Below are 16109 nucleotides of genomic sequence, written 5' to 3'. Positions count from 1 at the left end.
AATATACTTGTTTTGATGGCTTTCAATGTTTTTGTTTGTTTTGTTTTTTGAGACAGGGTTTCTCTTGCTTTGGAGCCTGTCCTGGATCTCTCCCTGTAGACCAGGCTGGCCTTGAACTCACAGATCCGCCTGGCTCTGCCTCCCGAGTGCTGGGGTTAAAGGCGTGTGCCACCACCGCCAGGTGGCTTTCAATATTGTATTTAACAAAAGTACTATGTTCTACCTACTCTACCTATTTAAAGACACTTACCTGTGTGTTGATAGCTTTCAGTGTTTAACAAAAGGAGAACTGTTGTATATACCACACCTTCGTATGTTCTCAAGACCTTTATTGAGAGCCTAGCATGCACAAAGCCCTTGGTTTGATCCCTAGCACTCAATAAACTATGTGTGGCGATGCGAGCCTATAATCTCAGCACTTCTGTAGCCTGTAAAGTAAAGGCAGGAGGATTAGAAGTTTGAGATTGGGACTGGAAAGATGGTTCAGAGGTTCAGAGCACTGGTTTCACTTCCAGAGGTCCTGGGTTCAATTCCCAGCAACCACATGATGGCTCACAACCATCTATAATGAGATCTGGTGCCTTCCTCTGGCCTGAAGTGCAGGCATACATGCAGACAGAACACTGTATACATAATTTGAAGAAGAAAAAAAGAGTTGTTGAAGGCCAGCTTAAGATAGGTGAGACCCTATCGCAATATCTCAATAGAATAGAGGCAGAGGCAGGTGGATCTCCGAGTTTGAGGCCAGCCTGGTCTGCAAAGAGTTCCAGGACATTCAGGGCTGTCACACATGGCTGTTACACCCAGAAAAACTATGTCTCGATTTTCCCTATGTCTCGATTTTCCCTCCTCCTCCTCCTCCACCACCACCACCACCAAAACCCACCAGAGTGATAGCTTCCTTGGTACAGTGCTTGCCTTAGAAGCATGAGGACCTGAGAACCCACGGTGGCATGGCTCTAAAATTCCAGCAAGAAAGGAGTAGGGACCAAGCAGATTTCTTGGTTTGTTGCCAACTAGTGTAGCCTACTGGACACATACCAGGCCTGTGAGAGACCCTGTCTCACAGAAACCAAGTGGAAAGTAGATACCATCAGAAGCACAGCAGCTGAAGCTGTCCTCTCCTCCACACTCACAGGTGCAGATGCACACATACATGAGGTAGATAAGAGCTCAAGCCTGTCACCATAGTGCTTGGAAAATTAAGGTGAGAATTGCTGTGAACTTGAGGCCAGCCTGGGCTACGTGGTGAGTTCCAGGTCAGCTTGAACTACAGACCAAAACTGCCTCAAAAATTTTTTTAAAAATATATGATTTTGGAGTCTATTTAATGGTTCATACTTAAGGTGATACCCCAAGAAAGTAGATTGTGTTTTGATCTATATCACCATAAGAATAATGGAACCATATTTGGGGACTGTTTGTCTTTTTTTCCTCATGGCTACTCATTTGTAGTACGGAAAATATGCCCTGCAGTTTATAAATTATTGTAAAACATGAACTTTAAAAAATATACCTTACATACAAATATGTAATAATTTTTCTATATCTTTTGTTATTTTATGAGATATACATGTATACATACATACATACATATATATATATATATACACACACACACGTATATGTATATATGTATACACACATATTTGTTTGCAACAGTTGGGATCCTTTGTAGAAGGGGGAAATTTGGGAATAAACATTTCATTGAAACTCATTAGGAAGCATGCCTGTTCTTGTTGAACAGTCTTTGTGAAATACAAGAAATTGTTTTTCTGGGGCGTTGGAGAGATGGCTTAGTGTTAAGAGCTTATACTGTTCTCCCAGAGAACCTAAACTCAGTTCCCAGCTTCCGTATCTGGAAGCTCACAGCTTGCTGTAGCGGCAGCTCCAGGGTGTCTAGCTCCCCTGGGCACTTGCACAGTGGTGGCATACACTCACACAGAGACATAAATAAAAAGAAATCTTCACAAAATGAAATAGTCTTCCTGAACAGCAACAAATCTTGAGCTTCCTTATAGATTGGCCATACTACAGCCTAGTCTGGCCTTGAACTCAGTACAGTCCTCCTGCCTCAGTTTCCCACACTTACTGGCCCTTTCTTCCTGGAAATGGGTCTCACTGTGTACCTCTGGCTGTCATAGAACTCACTGTATAGAACAGTCTGGTCTCAAATTGAGAGATTGCCTGCCTTCCAAGTGCTGGGATTAAAGGTGGACTTTTTAATTTTTTTTTTCTTTTAAAATCAGTCAAAGTCTTTCTTAGCTTTTTTTAAAGTCAAAGTTGACTATGTGGTGTTGGCTGGCTTTGGAATTCAGTATGTAGCCCAGGCTGACCTTGAACCCACAGATCTGTGTGCTACTGCCTCCCATGGACCAGCATGCCCAGCTTTTTAAAACATTACATTTTTTAATCCCATTTATTGACTGAGTAAGTTTTGTGTGTGGGTGTATGCCATGGCACACATGTGTTGGTGAGAAGGGTCGATCGGTCCTTTTCTCCACTGTGTGGGTCCTGGGTGTCAAACTGGTTGTCAGGCTTGGCAGACCAGCTCTTCACTCACTGAGCCAGCTCACTAGCCTTTTACATTTTATTTATATTACGTACATGAGTGCCTTACCGGCACACATGTACTTGCGCTGTTTGTATCCTAGTGGTCACAGAGATCAAAAGAGGCTCTGGTTCCCTGTGGTTGCTAACAACCAGACCTGGGTCCTCTTAAGAGCTCTCAACCAACCACTTAGTAATCTCTCCGGCCTCTTTTGTGCAGCTGAGGATCAAACCCAGGGCCTTGTGCTTGCTAGGCAAGCGCTCTACCACTAAGCTAAGTCCCCAACCCCTCCAGCCTCCTTTTTTAAAATTTATCTGAGGAGGTGTCTTGTTTATCTCAGGCTGGCCTTGAACTTGTTATATAGGCCTGGTCTTGTCTCTACTTCCCAGTGCTGGGTTTGGCCATTCTTGAGATGATACCTAAAGTTTGTTCTGCTGAGGTACAGACTCTTGCTGTCCGCTGCACTTCACCACATCCTCAGTTTGCTTCTTAGCAGGTATTGGTTACACTGAGAGAAAAGCACCTCATACACAGATACTAGTTGGAGAAGAAGTGATGGAAGCCTTCCTTAAAAGAGGATTAGGTGAGGGGGTTCAGCGGGGAAGGGAATCTTCAAAAGCCAGAGGTAGGGTTATTACTTATGTATTGTGTGTGTACTCACGTATGGACCAGGGCAAAAGGCAGTCTTTGGTGTTGGTTCTCTCCTTTGACTATAACACATGTCTCAAGGATTCAGCTCAGGTCCTCAGGCTTGGCAGCAGGTGCCACTAGCCGCTGAACCATCGTCTCCTTGCTCTCTGCTTTTCCTTTTCTAAAAACCAAGCACAGCGCTCTCTGAGGTGCCAGATAACTAGTCTACTTCATATGCATGTCCTGCTTCTGTATAAGTCATCAGAAATAGCGAGCTCTTTCTTGTGCCACATGTTTAGCAGTGAACAGTCCCCCATTCACCAAGCAACATGTATGTTGTTTCTCAAAGTGCCAGACATAGTCCCTGCCTGGGGCCTTGGTACTCTTTCAACCTGAAAATTTCCCGAATACTTTTTTCCATGCTTTCTCTCACAGTCCCTCTGATTGGAGCCTTTTCTCTTTGCATCTGAGCTCCAGCATTTCTCTGTCCCAAGACTTTAAGCTCTTTTTAATTTATAAATGATGATGATGATGATGTGGGAAAAGAAAAATGGTGATGTTTGAACTTTCTCCCTGTAGTGGATGGTAGGATGTAGACGCCTTAGGAAGTGGTGTATACATACCATCAGAGCCTGGTCATCTGTGCCGTCACATCAGCCCCAGCTCCTGCTGCCCTGTTTAAACCATGGACATGTTGCTTCTGTTGCTCTTGATATGAGGGAGATTAAGATGCTCTGTGGGAATCCAGGAAAGAGAGAGGGAGGGAGGGAGAGGGAAATTAGAGTCTTGCCAGTTCACTGTAATGAGCTTAGAAAGGAAGGAGTAGTTTCAGTGGCAGTTGAGGCCAGGTCTGCCTCGCCACACTCTGCTGAACACTGACAGCTTTGGTCTTCGGACCGCTTGCCAAGCTTGGTAGCTCAGCATTTAACCATTATTAGATCCTCTGATCCCTCTCTCTCTATTTTGGTTAATACTGCTACAAATGTGCTTGTTTCAGGTTTTTGTTCATTATTAAATGATCCGTAAACATTGAGTGACCTTTTAGAATAGTGGACAGAGGGGATGGAGAGAGTTCAGTTGTTAAGAGCATTGGCTGTTGCATTAGAACCCCACCTCCAGTTCAGTCCCCAGCACCCACATATCAGCTCACAACCATCTGTAACTCCAGTTCCAGGGGGTCCAACACCCTGAGCATTAACATACATATGGGAAAAACACCCAGACACACAAAAATTAATATAGCATAAAATATAAAATAGTATAAAGAGTAATAATTTAATTAAGGAATAGATGTTAAGGATATAGCTCGATGGCAGAGCTTGCTTAGCATGTACAAGGTCCTATGCGTGAAAATGTAAACATCCACGTATTTGTTTTTTTGTTTGTTTGGTTTTCAAGACGGGGTTTCTCCGTGTAGTTTTGGTGCTTGTCCTGGATCTGGCTCTGTAACCCAGGCTCGGCTTGATTTCAGAGATCCGCCTGGCTCTGCCTCCCAAGTGCTGGCATTAAAGGTGTGCACCACCACTGCTCAGCAATAAATCTTTAAACAAAGAAAAAAGAAGAGCTCTCTTCTCCTGCCCTCCACTCACTCCCCTTTCCTTTCCTGTTTGTTTGTAGCTAGAGTCTCACCAGAGCCCAGGCTGACCTGGAGTCACAAACTCAAATACTTCTTCCACTGCATACTGCCATACGAGCTTAGTGCATTTTTTTTTCAGTAATGTCAGACCTTTAGCTGACTGGCAGACTTTTCCCAACCTAGGTTAGTAAGTAATACAGCAGATTTGGATTTGCACCAAAGAGTTTAATTGATATCTAGGGATCTCTTAAATATGGTCCCTATACTGTTTGGGTTTAAGTTTGTAAAGAATTTTTTTGGGGGGGTGGATTTGAGACAGGGTTTCCCTGTGTAGCCTTGCGCCTTTCCTGGAACTCACTCTGTAGACCAGGCTGGCCTCGGAACTCACAGAGATCCGCCTGGCTCTGCCTCCAGAGTACTGGGATTAAAGACATGTGCCACCACCGCCCGGCCATGTAGAAACCTTTTAACCTGGTGAGTATATCAATTTTAGTATCAAATGGTGACCCACAGGCTGAAAATGGTGGTGCTTGCCTGTAATCTCAGACCTTGAAAGGCAGAGGTGGGAGGGTCACTGCAAAATAAGACCAGCATGGTCTACATTGTGAGAGAGGCCCTTGTGCTTGGGCTGTACATAATGTGGCTTTGTCTCAAAGAAGAAAAAGAAAAAAAAAAAAGGAAAAGATGACCAACACACTAGTACTCTCAACTTTTCAACTATGTATGAAGGCCAGGCTGGCTGACAGTGGACCCTGTGGGTTCCTGTCTCTGCCTCACAAAGCTGGGCCTAAGAGTTTTTCCTCTTCTGGGTACAATGAACTTTATTGATGTATTTGGGGGACCAGGGCTCCTTGAGCCCCTTCCCTTCTTGTGTCGGCCAGGTATGGAGGCTGTGAGGGGAGATAGTCAGTGTTGGGGGACTTCTCAGCAGTCAAGGGCGTCTCTCCTCCTCTCATGTCCTTGTTAGGGTGGCTGGTCCAGGGCTTCTTACCTTTTAGGCCATGTGGACCATGAGGTCTACCACGCTGTTGCTATGGCCAGATTTGTTGTCATACCAGGAGTGAGTGTAATAAAGTGGTCATTGGGGGCAATGCCAGCACCAGCATCAAAGATGGAAGCATGGGTGTTACAGTTAATGTCACAGGAGTCCGTCTGGTTCTCAGAATAGCCCAGGATGCCCTTTAGTGGGCCCTCTGATGCCAGCTTCACGACCGTCTTGATGCCGTTGTGCCTGGCAGCCTTCTTAAAGCTGCAGGTCAGATCCCTGACAGACATATTGGGGGTAGGAACACACGGCCACAGCAGTGAGCGTCTCATTCAGTTCTGAGATGACCTTGCCCCACAGCCTTGGCAGTTCCTGTGGATGCATTGCCCATGTTCTGGGCTGCCTGTGACCATCATGGCACAGTTTTTCAGTGTTGATGCCATGGCCTGTGGTCATACATGAGTCCCTCTACAGAATTGTCATGGATAATTGGTCAGGGGTCACTGAGCAGCTGGTAGTGCAGGAGGCATTGCGGACAGCTTTGAGTGAGTTGTCATACTTTCTATAGTTGGCGTGTCACGCACATGGAGGGGCAGCAGAAGGTGAAGAGGTGATGACACTTTGGGCCTGATCTCCCATGGTGGTAAAGACACCAGTAGACTCCAGCATCGCCCCATCTGATGTTGGTAGAGTCTTCTTTCTGGAAGATGGAGATACCTTCCTATTGATAGTTTCCCTTTCTCGGCTTGACTGTGCCGTGGAATTGATGTGGGTGAAATCATGCTGGAACATGCAATGTAGAGCATGTAGTCAGGTCAGGGAAGGGGGTTATTGATGGCAGCAGCAGCCACTTGGCCAGAATTGAAGAGCAGGCATACAGTGCCGCCAGTTAGTTCACCTTGACTTTCATCTTTGTGTCTCAGGGACAAGGCTGGCTCCGGAACTGGGAGGGCAGAGAACCAGCTCTGTCTCTCTAATACTGATTCTGGAGATCAAGCTCAGATTCTCGAGTTTGTTCAGCAAGTACTTCGCCAGCCTGAGCTTCTGTTTACATTTCTATCTTTAATGAATGCAGTTTGCGAGTTGCCATTAATAATGTATGCACATTGAGAACAAATGGGCAAATAGAGTTATTTTGATTTAAACACTTACATGTTTAATGCCTGTGACTGGGTCCAAGTAAGATAAGACACTTGGAAAAGGGTTAACTAGAAAGGAGTGTTTGTCTCAAGTAACCCAGGGTGGCTTCACATTTGTTACATAGCTAAGGATGATCTTGAACTTTTTATTGTCCTGCCTGGGATTACAGATGTGTTACTATTCTTGGTGTTTGGCTGGAAATTCAAAGGTAAAAATGTTATTCACCATGTGGGTGCTGGTGACTGAACCCAGGTCCTCTGCAGGAGCAACAGTACTCTTACCCCTTAATCTCTGCAGCACCTTCCCCTCCCCCCCAGACAGGGCCTCTGTGTAGCTTTGTGCCTTTCCTGGAACTCACTCTGTAGTTAATCCAGGCTGGCCTCGAACTCAGAGATCCACCTGCCTCTGCCTCCCAAGTGCTGGGATTAAAGGCATGTGCCGTTGCCGCTGCCACCACCACCACCCGGCTTTTTTTTTTTTTTTAAGGCTTTCATTTAGTTAACATCTACTACTGGTCTTTTAAGGTCTGTGTGGTTTTTGTAAGGTGTGTATGTGTGTGGGTGTGTGTTTTAGTTCTACTATGTAGGTCTTTATGTCCTGGAACTCCCTAAGTAGACCTGGCTGGCCCCCAACTCAAAAGATTGATTCCTCTGCTCTGCCTCTGAGTGCTGGGATTAAAAGCGTGCCTCATTTGAGAAGGGAGTCTTACTTGCAGGATTACCTAGATCATAATAATGGTTTGCAGGCATGTCTGTTGTGGATTGTCTTGATTGTTAGTTGATATAGGAAGATCCAGTCCACTGTGGGCGCCACCATTCTGTAGGCTGGGATTCCTGAACAAAAGGAGATCAAGAAAGGATGTTTTTCTTTTCTTTAGCTGGTGACTTTGGGTCTAATGTGGCTAGTTGCCTGAGTTTATCAGTTCAGCTATAGTTCCACCAGGCATTCAAGGCAGGAATAACTCTAGATATAATAAGCTCTATATCCACCTACTTTATTTCTCTGGGATGAAATCCTGTCTCCATAACTGCAGTTCTGTCCAGTTCCCCAGCTCATAGTCCTGCTAACGACTAAACTACGCTTTCAGCCTCATCTTCGTCCTCTTTATCTTCTTTCTCCACCTCTGTTACTCTTTACTCCTGGCACTCAGAAAACTCTACTCAAGGTCTGCTTACCCTATACAGAACCTTTGTCATCCTCTCTTCTCTCTCTTGCTGTTCTGTGTCTTCTACAGAGAGTACCTGCCTTTTCTTTCCCTGGGCACATGATTCCCTGCCTCCTCAGGAATGTTGTTTTATCTCTCACCTTGATATGATAAAAACCTCTTTTGTTCTCAGTCAAAATGCTCTGGAGAACCACTAGGTCTCCTCAAGGCAGGGGATGGTCTGAGCTTCATTAGCACAGGAAGCAAAGCTAGGCATCTCCCTCCAGCTTGTCTCCTAAGCTCAGTGGGGCAGTTAGTAACTTAGGTTCAGCAGGTCTAGGCACACAAGGATTCATAGAGGAAGACAGCTGGAATATTAAAGGCTGGATAACACCAAATATTCATAATAAATGGCTTTGCCTCTTGACAGACCCTTGGCCGGTCAAAGTTCAGCTTTACTACATAGCTGAATCTCTATGATATATTCTTGCGGGCCGCAAGAGCCAAGAAATGTCCTAAACAACCTAAAACTTTTTATTCCTTGTATCTAAGATGATACGATTTTGTTGGTTTGTTTGCTGGGTTAGACTTGAACTCACGGTCTTACTCCTTCAGGATCCTTCAGCTGAGATTAGAGGCATGTAACAGTGCCTGGTAAAATATTTTTAATTAAAAAGATTACTCAGGATAGTTTTTATTTTTTACATTTATGTACTTGAGAGGAGGGCCTGCCACATGGAAATCAAAGGACAATGTGTAGGAGTTTGTTTTTTTTTTTTTTTTTAAATAGATTCTTGTTATAGTTCTGAGGCTAGCCTCAACTCACTCACTGTGTAATGCAGGCTGGCCTTGACTTTGGGGTTATCCTGAAAGTAACACGCAATATCCATTATTTTTATTCCTTTCTCATATGGAGTAAATACTTCTAAATCAGAGTTAATATTTCTTATGTTTATCATTAGCATCTCTAAAGTTACTGTTTTGAGGTAATTACTGCTTCACATACAGTTGTAAAACAATAAAGTTTTTCCCACTGATATCTTGCAAAATTATACCAACAACACAACCAGGATATTGGCATTGATATAGTTTGGCTCCAGAACATTTCTGTCAGGGCAAGCACCCCCACACTATTCATGAACAGTTACATCAGTGTCTCTTGTCCCTAGAGTGAGCAAGCCGTATATCTCCTGAGGTGCTGGGGATTGCCACTTTCTAGGTCATGATTGTTAAGCTAGTTTTCCATTTTCGGAAACACATATGACTTGAAGTCTGCCAATGATAATTATTTTATGATTCTCTATCTTTTTTGTTTGTTTGTTCAAGATGAGGTTTCACTGTGTAGCCCTGGCTGTCCTGGAACTTGCTCTATTGACCAGGCTGACCTCGAACTCTCAGAGATCCACTTGCCTCTGCCTCCCAAGAGCTGGGATTAAAGGCGTGCACTGCCATCTCCTGCCCCTCTAGCTTTTTTTGTACCTCAATAGTCTTTGGACTCTCTGGAACCAAGAAATGGTAGCAAGCGGATTTGAAGGACAGAAGCTAGCGTTCTCTGGACTCTATTAGATACTGACTTGGCATTTTGAGTAATGGACGTTGAGCTGAGTGAGGCTTAGCCATGGTTAGCTTGGGAAAGAGTGGGAGCAGTGGTTTGCATGTGACCTGTGGCTAATGGCAGCATTGACAGTAGCTAATGCGGTTGGTGTATTAATGTGCGTTGCATTCCAGACGTGCCCCCTCTGTACAGGTCTCCTTCCCCATTCCCTCTGTAAGGGAATGATTATTCTTCCTGTTGGTTTTAAGAAGATCAGTCCCTCATTGCAGCTCCACAGGTCCTGTTGTGGCCAGACTCTTCCCTCTGGTGACTGTAAGATTGCTTTTAGACCCTGCACCAAATGGACCTTGGTGCTAAATGGACTTGGCTTTTCCTCTCATGACCATGACCATCAGTGTCAGTAATGCCTGGGCTCTGCCAGTGAAGACTGGCACTGTCACGGGGTCCCCAGAAAGCTTTCTGCATTGCCTTAGAACTGGGTAATGTGATTCCTGGATATGAGCTCTAAGTCTTCCAAAGTGAGTGCAATAGCCAGACCCTGCCAAGAAGAGAAAGAACAGAAAGAAAAAGCAAACCTCTTTGGTTACTTTGCTGTCTCCAAATTCCAGAGTCTCAGCACTACCTAGAAAGTTTAGATAGGACTCAGCCTGCAGCTACTTCGCTGGAATTTTGATTTGGTAACATAGGTGTGTTGATGGAACTTCTCCCCAGATTTTTGTGTTAGGACAGTAATACAAGTTTCTTTTTTGTTGTTTGTGTAAAACAAATTTTCCCTTTTAATCATTTTTGATTGTGAAATTCAGTGGCATTCACCATTTCCAGAACATTTTCATCATTCCAAACAGAAACTCTGTACTCATTAGGCAATGTGACTTCTTAATCTACCCTCCCCCAGCCCCTGGTAACCTTTATTCGACTGTCTTTATAAACTTCATATAAGCAGGTTCAAGTCTTGTCCTTCTGTGGCTTATCACACCGAATATTTTCAGGATGCATTCATATTGTAGAAGTTAATAGAATGCCATCATTCTTTTTATGTTGTAATGTTCTGTTGTGTTTCTATAACCACGTTTTGTTTATCCATTCATCTCTGAGTGGACATGTTGTTGGTTGATTCCATGTTTTTTTTTTTTGGTTTTTTGAGACAGGGTTTCCCTGTGTAGCTTTGTGCCTTTCCTGAAACTCGCTTTGGAGACCAGGCTGGCCTTGATTCCATGTTTTGTCTATTGGAAATATTAGTGTTCAAGTATCTAAATACTTGTTTTTATTTTTATTTGTTGGTTTTTTGAGACAGGGTTTCTCTGTGTAACAGCTCTGACTGTCCTGGAACTAGCTTTGTAGACCAGGCTGGCCTCGAACTCACTGAGTACTGAAATGCCTCTGCCTCTCAAGTACTGAATGGGATTATTAAAGGCATTCGCCACCACTGCCTGGCTTGTTTTTAATTTTTTTGTTAAAATTTTTTAAGGTGTGGTTGATGGGTTTAATGATAATCTTGTGCTTGTCTTGGTGGGGAAATGGAAATGCTATCTTTCATAGCAGCTGGATCGGTTCTTATTTCTCTACAGCCTTACCAATACTTGTTAACTTTTATGATAAATTTTGCTTTTAAGGTAAGTACCACCTTACTGGATATGTCTATTACTTCCTGCGATTTTTGATTCTGTGTTTTACAGATGATACATGCATCTTTTTATGCTCTTCGCCATTTATATCTTCTTTGGACCCCAGTTTCTACTCAGACATAGTATTTTTTTTTTAAAATATATTAGTTTTTTTTCAATTGTAAGAATTCTTCATGTAGTTACTATATCTCAGATTTATAGAATGAGTTAGGAAGTATTCTCTATTCAATTTTTAAAAAAGATTTATTAATTATTTTTATGTTTGTATGTGGTTGCCAGCATGCATGCCTGGGTAATACACACATTAGGTCCCCGGGGAACTGGTACTCTAGGCTACAGTGTGTACGCTGGGAACCGAACCCCAGATCTCTGTGGGAGCAGAAGCTGCCCTTAATCATTGTCATGACTCAGTGATTAAGATTTTGAATTTTTTTTTTAAAAGAAGTATGCGTGTGTATATCTGTGGGGTTATGTTCAGATGCCTGAGGAGGCCAGAGGTGTTGGCTCCCCTTGGAGCTGGAGTTACTGGCAGAGGTGAGAATTGAACTCAGGACCTCTGTCTGCAAGAGCAGTATGCTCTTAATTGTTGAGCCATCTCTCCAGCCCTTTAAAAAAAAAAAAGATTTATTTATTTATTTATTTTTATTACTTTGTTATGCGTGTGCATGTGGGTTTCTGTACATGGATGTGGGTGTCTGCAGAGGCCAGAGGTATTGGATTCCACTGGAGCTTGAGTTACAGGCAGACACCTGTGAGCCGTCTCATATCAATGCTGGGAAATGAACTTGGGTCTACTGTGTTCAATTTAACTGATGAGTCATTTCTCCCAATGCTTTTATTTATTTATCTATCTATTTATTTATTTATTATCAGTGTGTGTGTGTGTGTGGAGAGAGAGAGAGAGAGAGAGAGAGAGAGAGAGAGAGAGAGAGAGGGGAGAGAGACCCCCACCCATAGAGGTCAGAGGACATTGAAGTGGAGTCTTCCTCTGACTACCTTTACACAGGTTAGGTTCCAGAGATCAGACTTGTCACCAAGAGTGCATGGCGAGCACCTGTATCCCTCTGCCATCTTGCCAGACCCATGTATTTGTTTTAAAATTACATGTTGGGTGTGGGGCTCGAGCCCGTGGTGGGGAGGGGGTGTGGCAGCACTTGAGGTCGGAGGGAAATGGGAAGGGGTCGGGTCTTCCCTTCCCTGTGGCTCCAGGTCATCGCTGCAGGTGCCTTTACCCACTGAGCCATCTCATTGCTCTGTATTTAGTTTTGGAAAGGGTCTTCCTGTGTTTTCTAGACTGTTCAGGACTTTCTGAGCTGGTTACAGACATGCCACCTGGCCTGGTGGGCTTTTCCCCATGGTATCTAATGTTTTTGGCTGTAAGTGAAAAAACAAAGAACAAAAACAAAACCCTCATTTTAAAAAGCCTAGGCCAGGGCTGTGATGGTGGCTCCAGAAGACTTTCAGTTGCCAGCACCCACTGGGTGGCTCACAGTCGTCTGTAGCTGTAGTTCAGGGAGATTTGACACCCTCTTCTGGCCTCCTCAGGTACTACATGCATATGGTGCACAGATATGTATGGAGGCAAAAACACCCATACCTATAAAGTACAAAGCTTAAGAGATGTTTCTCTCTCAGTTAACAAAAGCATGGGCAAAATGGGGAATTCCCAGTTTATTGAACTGAAGGAAAAATTAAACAGCCTCGCTTAAGATGGGCAAGGAACAGTTAAGTCTGAAGGGCAACAGAAATAGAAGGACTGACTGCCTCCAACCCTGTGGTCACTCCTTCCCTGCTACAGATGCTACCTTCTCCCACCGCACACCGACTTCCTCCCTTTGGCAGGGACATGGCTGTCAACAGTACGAGAATTTTGTGTCACTCTATGATGGGTGAGGGAGTGATTTCTGTGTTCTAGATGAAAACTTTTTCAGAAGACCTGTCACCTCAGAAAAAGGGGGCTTGCCCTGGCTCACCTGACTCTGGCTAGTGTTCTGAGAGAATCTGGCAAGTAGTCATATCCAGGAGGCTAAAGGTGGGGAAATGACGTTCCTGGGAGTGGAGATGTCAAAGGGTAGTGTGCTAGCATGCACATCATGCACACTCTTACTCAAATGAGTAGTACATACAGTATCTCACATGGAGCCGACATTTCCTTAGAGAACTGACATCTGTCTGTTGCTAGGAGTTCCTGTGTTGGCGCATTCTTAAAGACCCGCCTGGATTGCCTGAGTCGTAGGACAGGAGATGCAGTCCCACCACTGCTTGCTCCTGCTTCTTGAAATACTATGTTCTGCAGCTCTGGTTACCTGTTGTTGTTTTCATTTATGTATTTTATGTTTGTGGGTGTCTTGTCTGCATTTCTGTCTGCACCATGTTACAGAGGGTTACCTGAGTGCTGGAAACTGAACCCCGTCCTTGGGAAGACCAGTGAGTGCTCTAACCACTAGGCTCCTCCCCACTCTCCTTCTCCTCTCTCTCCAGCTCGAATGTCCCGCCTAACCTTATTCTGCCTCACCATTGGCCAAACAGATTTATTTATCAACCAATCAGAGCAACACATTCACAACACACAAAAGAGATCCTACAGCACTTACAGCAAATAGGTTTTGTTTGTTTGTTGAATAGTGGTTACAGAATTTAGACTCACTAGGTTTAAAAAGATAGGCAACTGTATTAATCACAGATCTCCAGATAGAACAAATAGAATATATATTTGGGGGAGGAGGTGTGGAGAGGGAGGAAAAGATTTAACAGAACTGGCTCTCTAGGTTCCGCAAGCAAAGTTCTCACGATTGGCTGGCAAATGGCTTACCAGAGATGGGCGTTGTGGGGTGGCTAGGTCCATATCCGAAGGCTTCTGAAAAGGCTGATGGTACAGCTCTCATCTGAAGCTGAAGGCCTGTCTCAGAAGAGGGGACAGGTGCTGTAGGTACAGAGCCCAGAAAATCTTGAGTTCTCGTGCAAGGGAGAGTAGAGTATCCCAGGAAGAAAGTGAATTTACCTTTCCTGCCTTTTTGTTGAATATGGAGAAACTAACCGGGCTTCGCCTGCAGCTTGGAGGGTAAATCTCTCCACCAATCCCACCGATTCACGCCTCCAGCTCCTCTGGAAACACCCTCAAACACACCCAGAAATTGTGCTTTTTTTTTTGTTTTCAGTTGTGGTTCTGGGGGTTGAGTTCATGGGTTCGTGTATGCTGACAAGCACCGTACCAGCTAGCCACATCACTAGCCCAGGAATCTAATCAATTGAAAATTAATTAATGGCAAGTTTTCTTGTTAATTAAATTATTTAGTCAGCCATAGTCTTAAAAAAACAGGCCCTATTTGTAGTTTATGAATGAAATTTGCTAGTAAGATGTGTCTCTTGGGGGCTGGAGAGATAGCTCAGCAGTTAAGAGCACTGGCTGTTCTTCCAGAGGACCCAGATTCAATTCCCAGCACCCACATGACAGCCCACAAACTGTCTGTCACTCCAGTTCCAGGGGATCCGACACCCTCACACAGACAGATGTGTACATAAAATAAATTAAAATAAAAAAACAAAAACAAAAAAAACAGTGGCGCATGCCTTTTCCCCTACACTCGGGAGGCAGAGTCAGACAGATCTCTTGAGTTCGAGGCCAGCCTGGTCACAGAGTGAGATCCAGGACAGGCACCAAAACTACACAGAGAAACCCTGTCTCAAAAAACAAAACCAAACAAAACTAAAACCTATGAAAAAAGAGATGTGCTTCTTTTAGACCTTATTACAACATAGGCACATTACCCATCTGACATGAAATTAAATAGTGAGTTATTGAGAATAACAGAGTTCTGAAATATTGAGTTATAAAATGTCAAATGACTTGCATCTTGTGATCGTTTTGTTTCAGGCTGCAATGTAGAATCCTGGAAGTCCTCCCTCCGTTACATCAAAATGGTTTTGCTAATGGACACATGGGCAGCGTTGATGGAGAGACTATTGTCATCAGTGACAGTGATGATTCAGAAACACAAGGCAGCTCTTTTCAGCATGGGTGAGTAGTTTGTAACTTAGAGTCAGCTTGGTGATGGTCTTTTGCAAGGTTTTCTTCTTACATAGTCATCCTGTGGTATACCGTACATAAATAACCCGTTTCACCATAGATGTTAGAATTTTCAAAATAAACCTAGTTAACTCTACTTACCTGCTTAATTAAGCACAGTCCTCTTTGCTGGGTGTGACAGCTCAGGCCTTTAATCCCAGCACTGGAAGGCAGAGGCCAGCCTGGGCTACACGGTGAGTAGTCATCCAAGATGGTGAGGCCCCCGTCTTGAAAAACCAAAAACAAACAAAACAGTTTGTTTCTTGTTGTGCTGGGATCAAACCTAGAGCCTCGCAGGGGTAGGCAAGTACGTTATTGCCACAGTTCATGGCACATTCCAGCAGATGGCAATTAACAATTCAGATACCAACCCACTAGATAAATAACTCTGCTGGAGGAACCTTGTCAAGCAAGGCCTACAGGACCACAAACTCTGAAAACTGGTTGCTTCTGTCTGTAATTTCATATGTGCAAAAACAGCTGTGGAGTCTCCTCCTTTCCATGTATTTTCATGTAATGTGTACATGTAATCTCATGATTACATACACCTCAATCTATGGGCATTTGTTCTGTAGACTGTCTAAAAGATGATTTTTTTCTTAAGCTATATGTATAATTTTGATGAATAGAAATAATACAAGGATATATTTCATAGCTCAGGCAGACATAGGAAAATAGCAATATTCTGAACTACAAAGACAGCTTTTTACACAATTAGCTGACTTAAGACCTCAGAGCAAATTCAGAGTAGACTAATCGCCCCTCAAAATGAATCGCACAGGGACAGATTTCCAGGTGTCTGGTCATTGAACCAAGATCAGGCATGAAGCAAATTTG

The 16109-nt window shown here is 43.8% G+C and overlaps 1 protein-coding gene across 2 annotated transcripts in view; it reads left to right on the top strand.

The window, feature by feature from the left end:
- Baz1a (bromodomain adjacent to zinc finger domain 1A) overlaps positions 1 to 16109 on the top strand; it is an 82378-nt gene that overhangs the window by 11905 nt on the left and 54364 nt on the right. For both annotated transcript variants that reach the window (XM_036205539.1, XM_036205538.1), the window contains exon 3: positions 15081 to 15224. In XM_036205539.1, the coding sequence (XP_036061432.1) occupies positions 15081 to 15224 (144 nt within the window). The remainder of the gene's footprint in view (positions 1 to 15080; positions 15225 to 16109) is intronic.

This window comes from Onychomys torridus, chromosome 14, assembly GCF_903995425.1.
Source record: "Onychomys torridus chromosome 14, mOncTor1.1, whole genome shotgun sequence".
Classification (NCBI taxonomy): Eukaryota; Metazoa; Chordata; class Mammalia; order Rodentia; family Cricetidae; genus Onychomys; species Onychomys torridus.
This window is presented reverse-complemented; position numbering and strand designations above follow the sequence as displayed.